The sequence below is a fragment of the Desmodus rotundus genome, chromosome 7, assembly GCF_022682495.2.
Source record: "Desmodus rotundus isolate HL8 chromosome 7, HLdesRot8A.1, whole genome shotgun sequence".
NCBI lineage: Eukaryota > Metazoa > Chordata > Mammalia > Chiroptera > Phyllostomidae > Desmodus > Desmodus rotundus.
In genome coordinates, this window is record NC_071393.1 from 3506930 (window position 1) to 3527480 (window position 20551).

At 39.1% G+C, this 20551-nt stretch overlaps 2 protein-coding genes across 5 annotated transcripts in view; one reads left to right on the forward strand and one right to left on the reverse strand.

Annotated features, from left to right (window-relative positions):
- The window catches only part of KNTC1 (kinetochore associated 1), a 54862-nt gene extending 53563 nt beyond the window's left edge, over positions 1-1299 (reverse strand). The window contains exon 1 of the mRNA XM_024566671.3: positions 1214-1299. The gene's annotated coding sequence lies outside the window, so the exon portion shown is untranslated. The remainder of the gene's footprint in view (positions 1-1213) is intronic.
- A 271-nt stretch (positions 1300-1570) lies between these two features.
- RSRC2 (arginine and serine rich coiled-coil 2) lies at positions 1571-17920 on the forward strand. 4 transcript variants are annotated; one of them, XM_024566781.3, is made up of 10 exons: positions 1571-1719; positions 5426-5585; positions 6638-6681; positions 9106-9296; positions 10026-10229; positions 12137-12259; positions 14622-14701; positions 15531-15763; positions 16197-16286; positions 17263-17920. In XM_024566781.3, the coding sequence occupies exons 1-10, from the start codon at positions 1714-1716 to the stop codon at positions 17440-17442; spliced, it is 1311 nt and encodes a 436-aa protein (XP_024422549.2). In that variant the 5' UTR covers positions 1571-1713; the 3' UTR covers positions 17443-17920. The 4 variants fall into 4 exon arrangements, with proteins under 4 accessions (XP_024422549.2, XP_053784347.1, XP_053784348.1 ...); XM_053928372.1 differs by having other exon boundaries at positions 15534-15763; XM_053928373.2 differs by lacking the exons at positions 1571-1719; positions 5426-5585 and adding an exon at positions 7478-7555 and having other exon boundaries at positions 9084-9296.
- The last annotated feature ends 2631 nt before the right edge of the window (positions 17921-20551 follow it).

Below are 20551 nucleotides of genomic sequence, written 5' to 3' on the forward strand. Positions count from 1 at the left end.
GATCAGGGAATTTTTTACGGTCAGTTATGGAGGGTACACAATGCTGTATTAGTTTCAGGTGGGCCAGTGATTAGAGGAAAGGAGTTCTTTCCAAGACCGTAAGCGAGGGCAAGAAACGAATCAGCTCAGAACAGACGACGGTTTTAGTGGCTGGAGCTTGGGTGGGAGTTGGGAGATTAAGGCAGGCGGGAGGGAGTGAATACTTTCATGGGTCTCAGTGTCCCACATCTGTACAAACAGCGAAGGCGGAGAAGGTCCTTGTCGCTATGAAGTTTACATCCTCGTAGGAGGGACAAACGTAGAGTAGTTAACATGTACTGGGTATACGTTAACAAGCAAGCTAGCTTGGAATGCTTTACTCCCTTAATTAACACAACAGCCCATTTTACAGCTGAGGTTAAACAAATGGCCAAGGTCACCTAAAGCGAGTAAATGATGTAGCTAGACAAGAAAACTCAAATCCACGCCAACTAATACCTGTTACGCCGCTTCCCTACGAGGAAAAAAAAGTAAGTAAATGCACAAATAATTATGAACTGAAATGTTTCAAAGCAAACACAACAGTGCTAAGGGCCGGGAGGGTCGCTTAAGGAGAACCTGCGTGGAAAGGAAAGAGGTATCTGAGCGAGGACTGAACAGCGAGAAACCAAGTATGCAAAGGCTGGGAGGCTGGGGCGAGGTCGAGGCTGCTGCTGAGCCATACATAGCAAGAATGGAATGGTGCGGGGGCTAAAAGAGTCCTCGACTTCAAGATCGGGTTTATCCTGAGCACCAGGGGGAAGATACTAAGCAGATGAGTGACATGCTTTGATGAACGACGTGAGATCACTCTGGCTGCTGGCTAGAGAACAGTTTAGTGACAGAATTATGCAAAATGAAACAGTATCAGGTAGCTCAGATTGTTAGGACGTCATCCCCAAACACCAAGGTTGCAGATTTGATTCCCGGTCAGGGCACATACAAAAATCAATCAATGAATGCATAAATAAGTGGAACAACAAATCCATGTTTCTCTCTCTCAAAAATATAAATAAAAGAAACAGTACCAGCTAGACCACTGCACATAAACGCTCAGCTGGACACTGGGGCCAGCAAGAATCCACTCCAACTTCTCCCAACAGGTCTTGACGGGAAAACACCCAGCACTGTGCTGAGGACACTGCTATTTAGACCTGAACTCAAGCCCTCAGCTTCCTACCGCAGCGCAACTCACCTGCAATTGAAGAAACTAAAGCGGAACACTTAAATTGACCGCCCCTCCTTCCGACTCTCCCCCAACCGCCCTTAATCTCAGGTTCTAGCCCAAGTGTTTAAATTGGCGGGAGAAGACCAAGCCCAACCCCTTTTACGGCGGCCGGAGAAGGCCAAGATTGATATAGACTCGAAAAAGGAAGTAGCTCCACCCTAAATTCCACCCTTTCCGGTCGGCAGGCTGCGCAATTGAGGGTGTATTCTTGGCTCCGCCCCTCTCCCTGGTTTTACACGCCCTCTTCAAAAGAACAACCAATCACTGCCACGAATCGCGTTGCTATAGAAGGCCTTCTCACAAGCCCCTTTCCTCCCAGCAAGCTGTGCGACGAGCCCGGCCTCATCCCCTTTGTGCCATCCGGGTCTCTCGCCTGAGCCATTTAGTCTGTGGCGAAGCGTCAGGGCGATCTGTACTGTTGAGAGCGGCAAGTAGAGGCGCCGCTCTAGCGGCCAGGACTCTGGACCATGGCGGTAGGTGCCGAATCTGAGTTTAAGGCCAGGGATATTTTTTTGCTGCTCTCCAAGATTGCGTGAACGGCTCCTCGAGCTGTTGTCCGCGCTTGTGTGGACAAAATGGCGTCGCGGCCTTCTTCTGCGCCCGCCATCATGGCTTCCTGCTGTCGGGAGGGGGACTAAGGCGGTGTCGGTGGGGGTGGGGAGCTGCAAGGAGGGCCTTTTTTTCCAGAACTTTCTTCTTCTTTCCCAGGTCTCTTCCTTTCGGCCCACAGACCTGCCTTCAGTTAAGGTTACTCCCTCTGCTTAGTGGTTTACGTGGAGTTACATTAGGTTTTAGGAATATGCTTGCGGTGGGGAAGAGAAAAGTGATCCGGGTCTTATGGAAAGTGTTGTCAAAAAAGGGTCTGCAAGGGATAGAATGTGAAAAGAGCAGTCTTGTAGCAATTTTGTTCTGCTTACGTTCAATAAGATGATTCTAGTGGTATAATTTCGATTAGTGTTTTGTCTGTGAAAACGTTAGTGGGGTACTAGGGAACGTGTTGGTGAAAAGGAGTAAAAATTAGACTTCCTTAGAAGAAGCGTTTGGAACCAACCAATTGATGCTACGTTTCCGGAGCGGCTCCTGATATAATAAGATTGGGGTCTTGTTGAAGCATTATAATCAGGGTCTATTTTTGGCGTCTTTTATTTAAATGTATGAAGCTTTCGGTGACCCATTTAATCTTAAACAAAAATTACAGTTCCTAAATGATCCGAACAACAAGGCTGCTTTGGGCATAAGCTTATGCCCAAACCTGATGAACTGCGTTGTTGTGTGATTACTTCATTTATACTTACTCCTGTTAAAGGAAGAATGCAGGCATTTTACCTTCCTTCCCGCTAACCAAAAAGATTTTCTCATTTTCGAAATTGAATAGTAATGGCAAACATAATGAAAAATAGGTAGTTTACTGTTCTTAATATTTGGGGTATAAAAAATTAGAAAGGATGGTTTCCCGCCCCCTCCCCCCCATACCGGGTTGATTGAATTCTTTTTTTTAAAAAAGGTTTCAAACTGTCCGCAGACTATTTGGTATTTATGCAACTAATTGGTTTACTGTTGTCCTTTGTTTAAATAGTTTTTTGGGCCTCAATATACTTTTTTAAAAAAAGGTATTTCACTAGGGCTCAAAAAATTTTTTAAATGACAACAGAAACACTGGTTTCTGCAGTTCCTCCTTCAATAAAAAGACACAATTCCCAGGGGGAGTGGCCTGGTATTAAATCCAGCTACCGTCTCCGCACTGGGAAAAGATTTGTAGGCTGTGTCTTGAGCATCATTAGGGTTTTAAACCAGACCTACGTTTTAAGAAACAGTGGTGGCCTTGCAGGGGATCGAACGCTGGCGTGCAGGCTAGTTTCCCAGCTAGCATTTAAGGCCTTTGTCGAGAGAACCCTTCTAAATCAAAGTGAAGCTTAGAAACTTTTAGAGAAACATTAATATTCAGTTGATGGGGGATACTCTCATCATGCTAGTATGAAATACTCTCACGGGAATAAAAGTTTCGCGTGAGCTGGGTGGTCACCTGTCGTTTGTACTGTTTAGTGATAGAGTCTGGCGGTGTGTTTTACAGATGAGGACGGCTGCTAGGGGTGACTAGGCAGCCTATAGGGCAGGGGGGCTTCCCTTAGCCCAGGGCGTTTGACTTCCCTGTTGCCGTTCCGTGATGCTAAGCATGTACCAGGAAAGTAAACCACTGACTGGCTGCAAACTTAATGCCTGGCTATATGTTGGCTTTTCCATGGAAAGGTGGTTTTCAGTACTAGCCATGGTCTCTGTAAAAGTGAATACATGTGCTGCTGGTGGTTCTGGAATGCTCTCCTGGTGTGGCGTGCACCGAGAGCTGAGGGCAGGGCTTGAAGTTTGCACAAAGGGTAAGCTTTGCCAGCACTCGGTACATCACAGATACAGCTGAAATAGCCCTTAAGAAAAACGAGGAAAAAAAGTAACAGGACCTATGTTGTCCTTTTAAGAGCAGGCTCATCCTCAGTTGTTTGGTGCAGCATCGCTTATTAATAGGAGACGGTGACGAGTACCATCTTAGGTGAGTCAGCTAATGTAGCTGGATCTCATCTATAAAATGAAAAAGTTGAACTCGATTCTAAGGCATGAAGCCTTTCAGTACAAAAATTTATGATTCCAGAATCACTCATACATAGAAAACGGGGGGAACACGTGTGCTTCAATGAGCCTCTCCAGTATTTGCCTTCTGCTTCTTACTGTTTTGGGGGGTGTAGGGGTACCATTGTTAGAGGGTTAACACAAAATTTATGTCTTTAATCCCAACTAGCCTGTAAATCTTTCCCTTTTAATTTACCATTTTATTCCTGGAGTCTGGCACATTTTTATACTCAGTAAATAGTTGTTGAAATAATGCAGCCTCTCCCACCTATGACTCCGCATTTACCCATTTCAGCCTTCTCTCAGCGGCAGGGTCATAAATATTTTAGGTATTGTGGACAACGTAGAGTCTCATGGTCCTTGTTGGTAGACTTGCTTGTTCACTCACCTTGACAGCCCTTTTAAAAATGTAAAAACCATTCTCAGCTCAAGGACCATGTTTCACCAGCCCCTGTCCTAAAGAATCAACTCCCCAGGCATAGGAACTATTCTGTGACTCATTTAAATCAATTTCCTCCTTTGTGATACTGAGGTTATTTGTAATTTGGATGATACAGGCAGAGCCACAGATATATTTTTTAATGGAAAACTAGTAACTAGAACTCATTTCTTCCTGAATATTCTGTGCTGAGTACTCAGGAGGCAGTGAGCAAGGCCGGTGAGCTTGCCTCCTGTGGCCTGGAAAACAGGGAAGTGAAGTTTAGATGGAGGAGCCTGCTCTTGCAGGGAAATCAGGCCTCCGGGGAAAAGTGTGTACACGTGGTTTGACTGTTTTAATTTTTTTAAGTTTATATTGTGATAACTTATAAACTGCTTTAAAGCAGAAACAACTTAATGTTTCCATAGCCCAGAGCACATGCAAGGAGAGGCAGACCTTATTTTGAAGCAGCACTGTGCCAAAGGGCTGTTTTCATTAAAGAGGGTTAATGAAATTAAGATTGGGTTTTCAGATCGGTAAGTTAATTTTCTGTTACTTTTTTCAGAAGCTGTTGTAAGATTTTACAGTCATGAGCCCCTTAACTTTTTTTAAAATTGATTTTGGGGGAGGGGCATTGATTTGTTGTTCCACTTACATATGCGTTCATGGCTGCCCTGGGAGGGAGCTAACTAACTGAGCTAGCTCCCTGGCCAGGGCATGAGTCTCTCTCACCTTTCATGACTCGTTTGAAAAGTATTGGTAAAGTTGGCTAATTGAGTTCACAAATTTAAAATGGACTATGTTTTCTCTGCTTGAAATGTTTATTAGACTTTGAGTCCTTGTTTCCCCTCTTAGCCCCTTGCTTTGAAAGTTATAAAGTAATAATTTTTAAAAAAGATACATTAGTCTAATTCCATGTCTTTGGTATTGGGTTAGTCATTTGGATTTATTCAGGCCTATTTACCAGGTACAAAGCATATTTTGCTGTTTGGAAATTAACGATTCTGGTTTATTGATTGACCTGTTTTTTTTAAATTTGAGGATGACTATCTTTCCTTCCCTCCCCACCCTGTCTTTTAAAAAAATTGGTAATATTTTCAATGTAATTAAGAATTTACAATCATTTCTCTTGAAACTTTTAGGCTAGTGATACAGAACGTGATGGACTAGCCCCAGAAAAGACATCCCCAGATAGAGATAAGAAAAAAGAGCAGCAGTCAGATGTATCTGTTTCTCCTAGAGCCTCAAAACATCATTATTCAAGATCACGATCAAGATCAAGAGAAAGAAAACGAAAGTCAGGTATGAGTTGTTGGGAATGGTAATGCAGACTTACCAGCAGTTGCTATAATTCATGTAAACGTGTATAAGACATGAACTGTTTGCTGACAATAATTAATATGTGTGTTCTCTCCAGTTTAGTAATGGGTAATGAAAATCCATTGGTAATTTTATGGAGAATTTTTCAGTTGGGAGAAATATAAATGTTCTAATGTAGAAAGTACTTGTTGAAAGGCAACAATGTATGTTTAAATTTGTGTCATAGTAACTATTTAACTCTTAAGGTTTGTAAGATGCTTCAATTTTACTCTTTCAACATTGGCATAATATGTTGAAAGGTACACAGGGCAGGACAAAAGGAGGTTTGCAGTTGCGAGTACATGAAACAGTTTGTTCTTGTGTTACGTGTTTCTGCATATGAACAACTAACTGTAAGCCTACTTTTGCCAATTCCTGTCATGTGGACAGTGGTGTATTATTCTGAACTTAATTAACATCTTTTGACGTAAGTTATAAAATATTTTTAACCTTGCCTTCTTTTACAATTTTATTTTTAGAGAAAGAATAAAGTAGGGAGAAAAACAAATATTGATGTGTGAGAGATACGTGGGTGGGTTGCCTCTCTCACGCCCCCAACTGGGGACCCAGGGCCTAAACTTGTTTTTTTAACTTACAGTTAGAATATTTGTGAAGCAAGAGGTTTGGTATTTTAAAAAGTTAGACTGATGTATAAGCAGCATTATAGTTTGCTGGGGGTTTTTTTAATGCTGTTTAATGAAGCTGTTAAGTGAAAGGTTGAATAGTAATGAATTTAAAAGGTTTAAGGCTTTCGCTAGTTCTTTATTCTTTGTGTCCACAAATAATCATCTACAATATGGTTCAAATGTAATTTTTTATATACATATACTTGAAACTACATTATTATCATAAATGATTTTGAATGGAAATTTTTCCTGTACTATAACATGCTTTTGACTACTTACATCAAATGTAATTCAGCTTGTTATAAGTATTGAAATTCATGTTTGAGGTGTTTATCTTTGCTTATGGTGTGTTTTTGTGCGTCTTCACAGATAATGAAGGAAGAAAACACAGGAGCCGGAGCAGAAGCAAAGAGGTAATTAACACTTTGTAGTGAATAGGCAGTTTAAAATATTTGTAAAGTATCTGGTAGAAATGTTTGTGTGTGAATATGTGATATTGTCCAGGTAAGTACCAGAACCTGAAATTTAAAAGGTTAATTGGGCTATAAAATAAGCATGATTTGGATTCATCATTTTTTCAAGAAGATAGTTGTTTGTATGAAAAGTTCATTCAAAAACTATTAATTTTATTATGGTGTGAAAGTATTCACAATAAAAATTTCATATGAAGAATATAATTGATTTTTTTTAGGCCTGTCACACAGAGCTTCCATTAATCTGAGGTCCCGAGTCTCCTTGTGCCTGATGACCGCTTAGGATTTTTAAACAGCAATATGCTAGATATCTATGGGCTGCTTTTTCTTTATGGAAGACACTGAGAGTCCTCTTTTCATCAGTAGACTGCTTGTATTTCTCTAATAGTGGTTCTGAATTTTGAAATGAAAGTGTCAGAGAGAGAAAGCTAGAGAGGTGGCGGTGGCAGCAAAACTCGGAGAGAGAGAAAGGCAGCAGCTGTGTCACAGAGGAGTTAACAGACCCAAACTCGCCCACTTGAGAAGACAGAGGGAGCCTGCAGGCGGAGCAGAAGGAGCCGCCAAAAGGGCAGAGTCCTGTGGGGGCTGGGTGAGGGTCCTAAAACAAACGTGGGCAGGGACTTCACCTCTTCCCCTAATGGAAGCTCTGTTAAATTTTTAATTTAGGAGAGTTTTTGTGAAAATGACTATTTTGTTTAGCTCACATGATAACATTTCTATAATAAATCATACTCAGCGTGCTAATGCGCGAAGAGACTGAACTGAAGACGCTGCAGACTCAGATAGCAAAATAATAAGCCTACTTCATGATAAGGTAACTATTAGTCATTCAAACTCCTATTTCCCTTAAGTATATCTTAAATCAGTTAAGGGTTTTAATGGTTTTTTTGAAATTAATAGTAATGTTACATTTGAAAAACTGGTTTGAAATTAACTAAAACCTTTGGAAGTTTAACCACTTAAAACCTTTCCAGTTTGCTGCTATATGGCAAAATCAAGGAAATACTTTTCTATAAGCTCATGTTGTAGAGAACTGGCAATGAAACTAAAATTTAGCTGTGTCTCCAGGTCTCTCTGTTTTTCTGCAAAATAATAAATTACATACTATGATCATTTTAGATAATCATCATGCATGTTCTAAAATGTTTGGCCAGGTTTTTTGTTTTTAAGAGAAATTAATGTTGACTGTAAAGAAATATCTTATGGCCTATTTGGGGAAACATGAAATATGTGTCCTACTGTGGGAAAGCACTGGCCTGAGCCTCAGACGAACAGGGGCCTGGGTTCAGCTCTGCAGCTGTGTAGCTTTGTGACTTCAGGTCCTAGTTTAATTACGCGTAAAGTAAAAGGAATTAGGGAGTCTGAGTTTCCTTCCAGCTTTAAAATTGATTCTGAGATGTCCAAGATTTTAAGCTTTAGCTACAAGATGGATTTGACAAATACTAATGTGGGGAAATCCGACCTGTTGCACTTAATCTAAGTGTGAGAGCGTAGGGCGGAGACTTGATCCTACCATTTAGCTCAGTCTCTGAATGCATGTGTTGTGAAAAGCCTTGGTTTTTTATCTTTCAGAGTACGGGAGAAGTCTGTACTCTGTAATGGTGTAGGCATTGATTATGTTATACCTAGTTTGAGTGCATACAAGTCAAAACAGATACAGTTGCCATTTTCTATCCTAGGTGCATGAAATGTAATAGAACTCCAAGCCTGTTGGGATATTGCAAGATGAAAAGTGATTGCCTCACAGTTTAGACATTGGGAGAAAAATCAAGAGACGTCTTTTAGAGAGGATGTGGCGATATAGCTATACAAAGGACACTTCAGCTCTGCGTAAAGTAGTTTGAAATTGCAGAAAATACTAGAATTAAGCCTAAGCTTATTTTTTACTTACCTAATTTGAAATGCATTTTCTGGTGCATTTCTTTGTGTCCTTCCTATCTTTATTATTGTTAGCTCTTTAAACTTCAAGTAGTAGTATATGCTCTGGACTTAGAAGTTGATGTAAATACTGGGTCTGTTCATCTAAGAGGCTTGTTGGAAAAGTTTAAAATGTTTTGTACCTGTATACTTACTTTAGATAAAAGACATTAGGGGTTCCTATTTGTAATATTGAAAATTGTATTAAAAGTGGTATTGGAAATATTTGGGGGAGGAAACTACATTTGAGGGGTTTGTAAAGAGAAAGTAGAGTTAGTAATATATAACTGCAACATGTGGGTGATGTGAAACTAGACCATTTTTTAAATTCGCCACACACTCCTAAGGTTACTAATGTTGCATCACAACATTTTTGTCTATTGATGCCCATACTAACTCTCTTTGTTGCACTATTTTCCTGAAAGAACCAACTTCTTCTTAAAACAGGCAAGAAGACATGAATCCAAAGATAAAACCGCTAAGAAACACAAGTCTGAGGAACATAATGACAAAGAGCATTCTTCTGATAAAGGAAGAGAACGACTGAATTCATCCGAAAACGGTGAGGACAGGCACAGACGCAAAGAACGGAGGCCATCAAGAGGCAGAAGCCACTCCAGATCTCGATCCCGCGAAAGGTAACTAGTTTTGTTTGGTGTTTGTAAGTTTGTGTCTTCTAAAGAGCTCCTAAATTGCATAAAGCTTCTCATTAATCAGCACTACCCCCAAAAATCTTAATTAGAATATCGTTTGTTTTCTGCTAATTTGACATATTTCTCTACTCATTAATGTCCAAGCTATCTTTTGCAATGGAAGAAATTATATTGTTCAATTATGTTTATATAATTTAAGTCAACATAACTATAGTTATACATTGCTGATAAAAGATTTATTTCTCCTAACTTCTAATCTAGGTTTTGTCTTGTGGTGTAGAGACAAAGATTTTTGAGATACTGGGTCGTGGCTCAAATTTGTGGGATTTTTTGTTTTAAGAAGCCAGCATTTAACATATTTGGAGATTTCTGTGAGGAATATGTAAATTAGGTCAAAATTTTCAGTAGAGTAACACGATTATATTCATAAATTTTATAAATAGGCAATAGATTTTGAACTACTAATCTTAAATTGGGGTAGGATACAATACATGTGACAGTGTTGTTTTACTGTGTGTGTTAAGAGACATCAAAAAATACAGTCAGTTTTTTGTTACAATTCTTCCCCTTTGAAGCCATAAACTATCTTTTCTGTACACAGTCCAGTGTAGCTCATTGCCTGTCTTGACTGCACACACTGCAGGCATCTAGTTTCTAATGTCCACGATGGGAAAGGTGCACCTCTCACTACAGACTTGTGTGCTTGGATTTCAGGCGTCATCGTAGTAGAAGCAGGGAGCGGAAGAAGTCAAGGTCCCGGAGTAGGGAGCGGAAGAAGTCAAGATCCAGAAGCAGAGAGAGAAAGAAATCACGATCCAGAAGCAGGGAAAGAAAACGTCGCGTCAGATCTCGCTCACGCTCAAGGTCAAGACACAGGCATAGGAGTAGAAGCAGGAGTAGGACAAGGAGTAGAAGTCGGTGGGTGTTCACCATCTTGGTTAAATCAAACAGGCCCCTCATAGGCTGTTTGTCTTCTGTCAGTCAGAATAAATTGTGGATCAGAACTGATTTATAGAATTATCATGGCCTGACCAAGAAAGAACAAACCTAAATTCTCGTGTCGTATTCTTCCACAGCCTAGTTTGGTCAAATTGTGAGGTACAGTTGTGAATAGTTGCTGCATTTAAAATGGCTTGTTCTTAGTGCACTGAATTCACCATGTTTATCACAATAGCTTGCATTTATTGCACCTCTACCATGTGCTGCATGTTATGGCATAGTTCTTTCCACATGTTAGTTCATCTGGTTCTCAAAACAGCTGTTTTGTGAGCTAGGTACATTGGAATTTGGGAGGTTGAATAACTTGCCCAAAAGCCCAACATCATAGTTATTAAATGCTAAAACTCGGACCCGGTCCCGAATGTGTCTGAATGCAAAGTCAGTGTATGTGCTTGACCCACCATACTGTATATACTAACTACCTCAAATACTCGAAGGGATGAGCTGCAGAACTGCACACCTGAAACTTACATAATGTTATTGACCAGTGTAACCCCAATGAATTAAATTTTATTTATTTTTTATTTTTAAAGAAGATGAGCTTAGTTCAAACCTGTCTTGATTGGGAGAAAGCTTTAATTTGTTGAGACCAGACAATAATAAGCATGGGGGGAAATTTTAAGTTCTTAATAGAGAGTATGTGCTCTATTTATTTATGTAAGATGATTATTATAGTATATTTTATCTATAGTCATGGATACTGATTAAAGTAATGGAAAAGATTTTTTTAATATATTTTATTGGTTATACTATTACAATTGTCCAATTTTTCCCCCTTTGTTCCCCTCCACCCCTCCTCTCACCCACATTCCCCCTCCCCCCACCTAAGTTCATGAGTCATATGGATAAGTTCTTTCGCTTCTCCATTTCCTATACTGTTCCTAACCTCCCCCTGTCTATCTTGTACCTACCATTTATGGTACTTATTCCCTGTACTTTATCCCCATTCCTTCCACCTCCTACCCCCACCCCGGCTAGTAACACTCCATGTGATCTCCATTTCTGTGATTCTGTTCCTGTTCGAGTTGTTTGTTTTTGTTTTTTTATATTCAGTTGTTGATAGTTGTGAGTTTGTTGTTAGAAAAGATTTTTTTTTTTAATTGCCATTTTGGTAATTCAGGTCATTATGGTATTTCTAGTTTTGACTATTAGTACTTATTCTGATCAATAACTACTTTTTTAAATTTTTTAAATTCTTTTGTTTTAGTGATAAGTACTTTGTATTTTTGAAAACATCTACAAACTCATTCATTCCGTGTAGATTAAAATACTAAGAACATTGAACCTCTCCATCTCACTACCAGGCATTTATGTGAGAAATGCACAAGGGTAGTCTTTGCAACATTGGGTGAAATAGCAAGGTTGGAATTAACCTAAGTGTCCCTGTGTAGCACGGATGTTTAAATGAACTTACAGAAAACTAGTCATGTACACAAGGAATTTACGATATCTGTGGAAGATGTAGGACAGGAGCAGGCAGGAAGGGGTTCAAAATATTTCCTGTGTGGTTTAATCTTTGTTAAACCATGTAGATGTAATGGATTTTTTAAAGAGTATTTATTTATTTTTAGAGTGAGGGGAAGGGAGGGAGATAGAGAGGGAGAGAAACATCAGTGTGTGGTTTCCTCTTCTGTGCCCCCTACTAGGGACCTGGCCCGCAACCCAGGCATGTGCCCTGACGGGGAATTGAAGCAGTGACCCTTTGGTTCTCAGGTCAGCACTCAGTCCACTGAGCCACACCAGCCAGGGCAATATAATGGATTTTGATTCAGCAAAAGTATTATTGCTTGGTCATAATGAGACATACAAAATATGATTTCTTACAGAGATAGAAAGAAGAGAATTGAAAAACCAAGAAGATTTAGCAGAAGTTTAAGCGGCACTCCTAGTCCACCTCCCTTCAGAGGCAGAAACACAGCAATGGATGCACAGGAAGCCTTAGCTCGGAGGTGTGTACTTTTCATGGGCTCTTTTTTACCCGCCTTGCCCTCTTTTAAACTTGACGTAGATTCTCAATTGTGTGGACAAAATGAATGCTCTCAGTCAGAATATAATCGAAATAGTTAAATCTAGCCATGAATGCTGTCACACCTTTGTGATCTAGAACTAAGTAAGTGATTTAATTCTTCTTAACTTACTGCACAGCTGTGGAAAGATTGCATGTCTGCAACAGTGCCTCTTTTCCTTCGTGATTAACCGGCTCATGTTCTCAGTTCTAGACTCCTAAGTATTTTTAGTGTGGAATTGAAACTTAAAAAATATCTTAAATCTGATTTGAGAACTCTATTGATTTTGCCTCTGAAACTGCTTTGTCTTGTTTTTCTTCCTCAAGAAAAGAATCTCTGAAATAATAGAATTCTGTCAATGGTTTTCTTATCATAAGTCAGTTTATTTGCTCTTGTAAATTTTACTGCTGAAAGCATAGGGGGACCATTGTATTTTTAAATACCGTGTTTCAAAGATGAGTGATCGTGGGACCACACACCGGCTCTGACTGCAGTCTGCAGAACCTTTCAAAGGACCGCCTAGTCTACAGGGGCGCGGAGGAAATTCCTTGTCTGAGTCCTTGTTTGCAGGTTTTCCCATACTCTGACAGCTATAGTCTTTTGATTTTGACACTTTTTCTTTATGAAATTGAGTTTGTATTTTTTTTTCCATTACAAAAATACAGTTATCACAATGTAACCTGATGGGCTGCTGCCCTGTGAACCCAGCCTGGCAGAAACTCCACCTGAACAGCAGCAGCAGCAAAGGTGTGAGCTCACCCCTTCTTCATTCCATTCACTTCAGTGAATGGTGTTAATTCCAAACTTGCAATGGGCATTTTAAAAGTGCAACCAATAGTAATCAAGCATGTTTTCACTCTGAAACTAAGATAACAGAATTGGGAAATAATTTACCACAATATTTGAACTAATTTGTAAAGAGTGGTCCATTAATTCTGTTTTTATTTTTTATTTTTTAAAAGACTTTAATTATTTTTAGAGAGGGGCAGGGAGGGAAAAGAGAGAGAGAAACATCAGTGTGTGGTTGCCTCTTGCACACACACCCTCCCCCCCCCCCCCACCACCACTGGAGACCTAGCCCACAACCCAGACAAGTGCCCTGACTGGGAATTGAACCAGTGACCCTTTGGTTCACAGGCTGGTACTCAATCCACTGAGCCACACTAGCCAGGGCTAACTCTGGTATTTTTTTGAGCCATAAAATTTATTCTTATTTACCACAAGTTTATTATATTTTAAGTTTGGATTTTATTAAAGTTGAAACTGTTACTGTAGTCTAAAAGGTTTTTTTTAACTTAAAAACAATAGTCTATAATTTTTACTACCACTGTTTTACTGTCTACAGCTCCCCCAAACAAAAAACACTTTCCCCCAATCCTTGCCTTTTTATATCACATGCAAAAGAAAAAGGGGTGGTGTTTAATTTATAATTGTTAGATCAAGGAATTCTTCAAAGAAAAGGCTTTCTCTTTCAGGAACTCATTACGAAGATAATTTTTAGGGTTCACCATGTAGGAAATAGGTACCGACTTGGCAGCGTATTTAGTGTGTGTACTCATTGGTGAATTTAATGTGAACCGGAATATGTTTTTATTTTGTTTTGGGATGAATTTGTGTTTCGTGTTTCCAGTTCCTTTACTAATGATACATTTTTTCAGGTGCTAAAACTTTCCTAATATTGAGGGGCGTCCCCCCATTGATTAGATTATAGGGAATGGCAGTTTGAGTTTGTATACTTATTCAGGAAGGAGTTGGGTTGGTTTGTTGGGTTTTTTTAAAGATTTTATTTATTTACTTTTAGGGAAAGGGAGGGAGAAAGAGGGAGAGAAACATCAATGTGTAGTTGCCTCTCACCCACCCCCCCTACTGGGGACCTGGCTCACAACCCAGGCATGTGCTCTAGATTGGGAATCCAACCCATGACCCTTTGGTTTGCAGGCCAGTGCTCAATCCACTGAGCCACACCAGCCAGGGTGGGAAGGGGTTGGCTTTAAAAAAATTTTTTTTGTTATTTATTTGAAGGCTATACAATAAAGTACATGTAATGAAAAAATTATCTGCACGTTGATTGGCCTTATTCTATATTGGCCTCCTCCAAGAAGTATTTGGTAAATCTGTCAATATTGTTTACTATCTAACATACTCTGACTTATTTGCAGTATTTCATTTTACCTTATTTCTGTAACCAACACTGATAAAGATTGAATAATTTTTTTTTTTAACCATTTCTGGAAACTAAAAACTAGTGAAGATAAATACTGGTTTTGTATTGTTGTTTTAGATTTATCTAAATGGTCTTTGACAGGTTGGAAAGGGCAAAGAAGTTACAAGAACAGCGAGAAAAAGAAATGGTTGAAAAACAGAAACAACAAGAAATAGCTGCAGGTAATTTTTTTCTTTATTATGGAGGTACGGCATTTCAGGTTCAGAAAAGTAATAGGAAAAAACGACCCATGGAAATTTTGGAAATGGAGTTTATTAAAGATGGTGGACTGACCTGGAATGTGTAGTGTGCCTCGCTGTTTAGGAGTCAGGTTGGTAGAAAAAAGCATTGCCTGTGGGTGACTGGAGGGGGGCAGAGAGGGCTTACTACTGATCGGATGAAATGCAAGCTGGAAGGTGGGTTGGGAGGGTTGTTTGGTTGGTTGGTTTTTGTGGGGGTTGTTTTTGGTTTTTTTGACACTCATTAATAGTGGTACTTTAAAAATCTAAAATTGTACAAACGGCCTTTTACGGGAATAATTTTAACAACTTTTAAAACATTCTGGACTGGCAGAAAAATAGGTAATTTGAAGTCTTTCTGTTTAGTATCTGTTAAATGTGCATGATTACCTGTTTTAATATTTTTAAATGTTGGTTAGGACTTTGAAATGGAATGTCAAATTATTTCATAAACTAAAGAACCATACAAACTTTTACTGTGTTTATAAGTTTAGCTACAAGCAACAAAGTTCATTTTCATTGAAATAATACACCTTTTTACTATTTGCAGGATTCTCTTCATCTTTAAGAAGTAAAAGAAGTTTTAGTATATATAAGTGGTCATGTATAGAAATATGTCTATCAGTGAAAACATTCAATAAATGTTGGTAAATGTTTTTGCTTTATAACCGAATGCTCAGTCATTTCCTTATATTTGGTGAATAGTGGCCTGCAGTGCAGTAAACCAGGAGGTTGCTTCAGTCTTAAAATTCATACTTTCCTCCTCTTTCAGCAGCTGCAGCTACCGGAGGGTCCGTCCTCAATGTGGCTGCCCTGTTGGCATCAGGCACGCAGGTCACCCCTCAGATAGCTATGGCAGCTCAGATGGCCGCCCTGCAAGCAAAAGCTTTGGCAGAGACTGGGATCGCTGTACCTAGCTATTACAACCCCGCAGCTGTGAATCCAATGAAATTTGCTGAACAAGAGAAAAAAAGGAAAATGCTTTGGCAAGGCAAGAAAGAAGGGGTAAGTTCTTTATTCCCCTCTTTGGTCATTTATTCCTAATTAGCAGTTGCTTTAAAAAAAACAAATTGGAATTGGGGAAAAAATTAGTTTGGGTTTTTCTCCTGAGAACCTGATGGAAGTGGTTTAATTTGCCACAGTTACTATTTATTGCTGAAAAAAATAACAGACTTTCAAAGCAAACCATTAAAACTATATATTTATTAAGGAAAAAAAGGTTCCTTAGCTTGGCTTTTTTTCCTAAGATATATTATCATGGGCTTATATTTCTTTGCTTCATTACTCTATAATGGAAATCTTAATTATAAACTTTATTGATAGTTATAAATGCTATTGTTTCTTTGAGTTTATACTATATATATAATGGAAAGATTTAATATCCTAGTAACATATATTTAAACCGTACATATTCTGAAAGTTCAGTGTTTCTTCATAGGACAAATCCCAGTCTGCTGAAATATGGGAAAAATTGAATTTTGGAAACAAGGACCAAAACGTCAAATTTAGGAAATTAATGGGTATTAAGGTGAGTATATACACTTTCTATTAAAATTCTTGCTTCATTTTTAGGGTAACAGTGATGCTCAACTGCAAATATATTTCAGTGATGTGTCAACTCTGGGTGCTTTTTATGTTATCCAGATTAATTTCACAGAATTAACTAAAATATATGATCACTAATTGACAGCAAATTATTTGATTTAAATTAACAGGTTTGTTGATTATTACTGCGTATTTATACCTTGGATCACAGGTGGCAAACAAGGCCTGCGGCAAATCTGGCCCTCCACCTTGTTTCTACCCGGCGACAGCAGTGAGCTCTCGCTTAATTGTTAAGGGGTAGTTACATTTATATAGTCCTAAAGTTACATTCCGCCCTTTGAAGGCTACCACAAAGTTGATGTGGCCCGCAGTGAAAATGTCTTTGACACCCCTGCCTTAGGTGAACACTGTTCAAGATCATAAAATTCTGTTTGTAAATGAAATTTTAAAAAAGGAATTAATGGATTTGCTTTTTTATTAAAAATACCGCTCTTTTAATGTTAACTCTACCTGATAGAGTAGTACCTTCTTGATTTTCTTAAAGTTTCAAGGAAGCTTTTTTTTGATCTGTAGAAAATTGAGTTTCTGCTGAGTACAAGTAACACAGAAACAGTATGAGGTTTTATACAACTTGGAAAGGTCCGCAGCTGTGTAGACATTGGTCATTACTAAGGGAATTGGTTTTTCATTGAAGGGCTGTTTGGAGTAAACTTAAGCTGGCTATTTACACTCTGGCATGTTCTTCCTATTCTTCATCATGCCCACTAAAATGAAGTTGATTTTTTTTATTACATCCCAGTATGTAGAAACACCATAGGATGCTGAATGAATGAGTGGAGCTAAGTAATTGAGGTCAAATATGTGTCGTGAAAATGTGATTTACCAGTACTGTGAAGTGAGAGAAGCACTTTTCATTCTTATCTGAATTCATTTTAATATATTTTCTGTCTGCTGTTCAGAGTGAAGATGAAGCTGGATGCAGCTCAGTTGATGAAGAAAGTTACAAGACTTTGAAGCAACAGGAAGAAGTATTTAGAAATCTAGATGCTCAGTATGAGATGGCAAGGTCACAGACCCACACACAAAGAGGAATGGGATTGGGTTTCACGTCATCAATGCGAGGAATGGATGCAGTTTGAAAAAGATCACACTTTAATGTTTGGAACTTTCTAGACTTCTGGTTCTGATGTCAGGTCCTTGTTCACCAAACAGCTAGCATTCTAGCTTGCATGGGTGTTGCATTGACTTTAATTTATTGAAAAATAACGATTTTTTGTAAATATCAGATCAGTGATAACTGGTGTTAGTGTTGTAATTAGGTTAAACCCACTTCCATTAAACTTGACGGGACTATAGAAGGACAATATTTTTTAGTTGATGAATTCTACTTTCAAAATATGTAAAAGCTGCAGGTGGGATAAAATCTCATACATGGATTTTTTTCGTGTCCGCTGTCTTGTGTACTTTTGTACTTAACCTTGTACAGTTATTTTCATCTCTTGAAACATGAAAGAAAGTTATGTAGATGTTCTTTAGAAGATCTGGCCATTTGGTACATACTGGCACAAAGAAGCTGGGTAGTGGTGATGATAATAAAAATGTTTTTCTCAAAACTGGTGTTAATTTAAGTTACCTGGAATTTTTATTTGAATTTGTTTTATGGTTTCTGTAGCATTTTGCAATTGCTATTAGGAAACACTGAGTAAAAATTCCTCTTTTTTTTTTTTTTGTTTTTCTTTTTTTTTTTTTTTTTAAGAAAAATCTATTGGCAATTCCATACTGAGCAAAAATGTAAAAGGAAGTTGGGAGGAGTAAACAAATTTATTAAACTCATACTGTTTTCCTACTATTTTAAGGGACATAATCCGTGTACAGTATTTGTTAAATATTCCATGTTATTCAGGAAATAGATTAATACCTTAAAGGGATGTACGCACTTTTATTTTAATAAAGTGCCTTATAACAAGCTCTTTGTATGCCCTTTGCTCATTGTCCCTTTGAAGTCTTCTCCAGCATTAACTAAAGTACTAAACCATCAGAAAACCACTTTGTCACTAAATTGACTAGGACATCAGTCTGGTGGAGGGCGGGGACTACAGAACATGTAATTCATTAACTGTCCCTAGAAAGGACCTTTGGAGAAGGTGGCTTAGTGCTGGAGCGCAGTACGACATGGGGAGACCTGGCAGGGGGAAAACTCCAGCCTACAAAAGCAGGTTACTAAGTCTGCTCAGGTTGCTTGTGGGGCATGCTTTTGTGATATGGGAGCATCAAGTGGTGGTATTACGAGGTGTTTTGGTTTTTTTTTTTAAGAGGCAGGGGGCGGGGGGGGGGGGGGGAGATGGATTTGCTGTTCCACTCATCCATGCGTTCATTGGTTGCTGCTTTGTGCCCTGACCTGAAGTAGAACCCACAACTTTGGTGTATCAAGGTAGTGCCTAACCAACTGAGCTATCTGGGCTGGCCGTCATTACAAGGTTTTTGACGTATTTTGGTAAATGTTGAATTAGTTTTTCCCAAATAGTGTCACTCTGGAGAAGTGTCATACTTCAGTGACAGTGTCAAATTATGGGGAAATGACAGCAAGGTTTTTCATTTTGGCATCCTCACACATTCATGTTTTTTCGGTTTTATGTATACCTTATTAAGTCAACTTCACTTAAAATCTTGCGCCCTGACTTGTGTGGTTCGGTGGGTTGAGCATTATCCTGCAAAGTGAAAGGTCACCTATTCGATCCCCTGGCAGGGCACATGCCTGGGTTGCCAGCCAGGTCCCCAGTTGCAAGAGTCCTGTCATCAATGTTTTCTCACAGATTATTCCCTTCCCTCCCTAAAGTATCAGTATTTCTAAATTTTTTATAAAGACTCGTAAAGCACACGTAACTGCTTCCTGTTTTTCTCTACAGTATGTTAGGAGTATCATGAATGACACGGTCCATCCTGTACTCTAGATCTAGAGCAGCTATTTAAAAATTAGTGGCCAAGTTTAAATGAAACTATTTAGTACAACATCTAAAATGGTTTAAAAATGGGTAGTTTTAATTGAGAAGTACGGTTTTACATCCACGTTTTCGTAAAATATTTCAAGTCCAGTGTGTATTTTATATTTCAAAACGTCCTAATTGAGACCTGCCATATGTAGCCAGGGGTAACCATATTCAACAGTGCAGATCGAGAGGGAGGCGCGTTGGTAATTGTTACATAATTTAAGAAGCAATTTATTGGGAGTAAAGGGATGGGAGGCCAGTTAACTGCTTTACTCAATTGGAATTTATAGGGGAGAGACACTCCCTAGATTTGATTTTATTAAACCTTTTGCTACCCCTTTCTTGTGGCTGTTACGATGCTGTACATTTCAAAGCGTGAACACCGTGGTGGGTGTTTTGGGTGATACCCTTGGCAGCAGCTGAACTTGGTTGCTGTCCAGTAGACACGGGGTGGGGTGCTGTCCAGCTAGACTATGAGGCGAGGTAAGGGGCGGAGAGAGAGCAATTGCCTTTGAGGGTAACTTGAAAGGTGGAATAGGATTTGGTCGTTGTGTATGGGTGTTGAGGAAAACAGCAAATTCAGATGAAGTTTTCAACTTGGGTGGATTTTATTGCAAGTTTAGAAAAATAATACTTCAGAAGTAGGTTGGTGGAAGGAGATGGAAACAATCCTGGTTAATCAGTTTCATGGGCCAATATTTTAATTGTATATTGGATTATTTTTTTAAAATAACATTTCCCTGGCTGGTGTGGCTCAGTAGACTGAACATCAGCCTGAGAAATGGCGGGTCACCGGGTCGATTCCTGGTTGGGGTACCCGCTTGGGATGTGAGCCCCTGTATCAAACCCTTCTGTAAGCTTTGTTGCTTTCGTTTTATCCCTTAAATATCCTTTGCTTCTAAATACCAACTCTGCCACCAGAGAGACCATCAAGAACTGCAACAGACTCAACCCAAGAAGTGTCAAAAAAAGAAATGTTCAAACCTGTAAGAATTTCTGAGTTTATTTGAGCCAAACTGACGATAATTGCTGGGATGCAAAATCTCTTTGAGAAAATGCTCCAGAGGATGGCAGTTTTGCACTTACTTTGTAACAGGAGGAGGGAGGCATGAGAAAGCAAAGTGGGGAAATCTCTGGGATTGGGTAAAGATAAAAGGAATAGACACCTACTTCTTTCCCATAAGTGGGTGTAGGATAGTTAACAATTAGCATAACGAGGGGCTCTGTAGTGTCCTGCTTTGGTGGGAGATTGTGCCCTGCG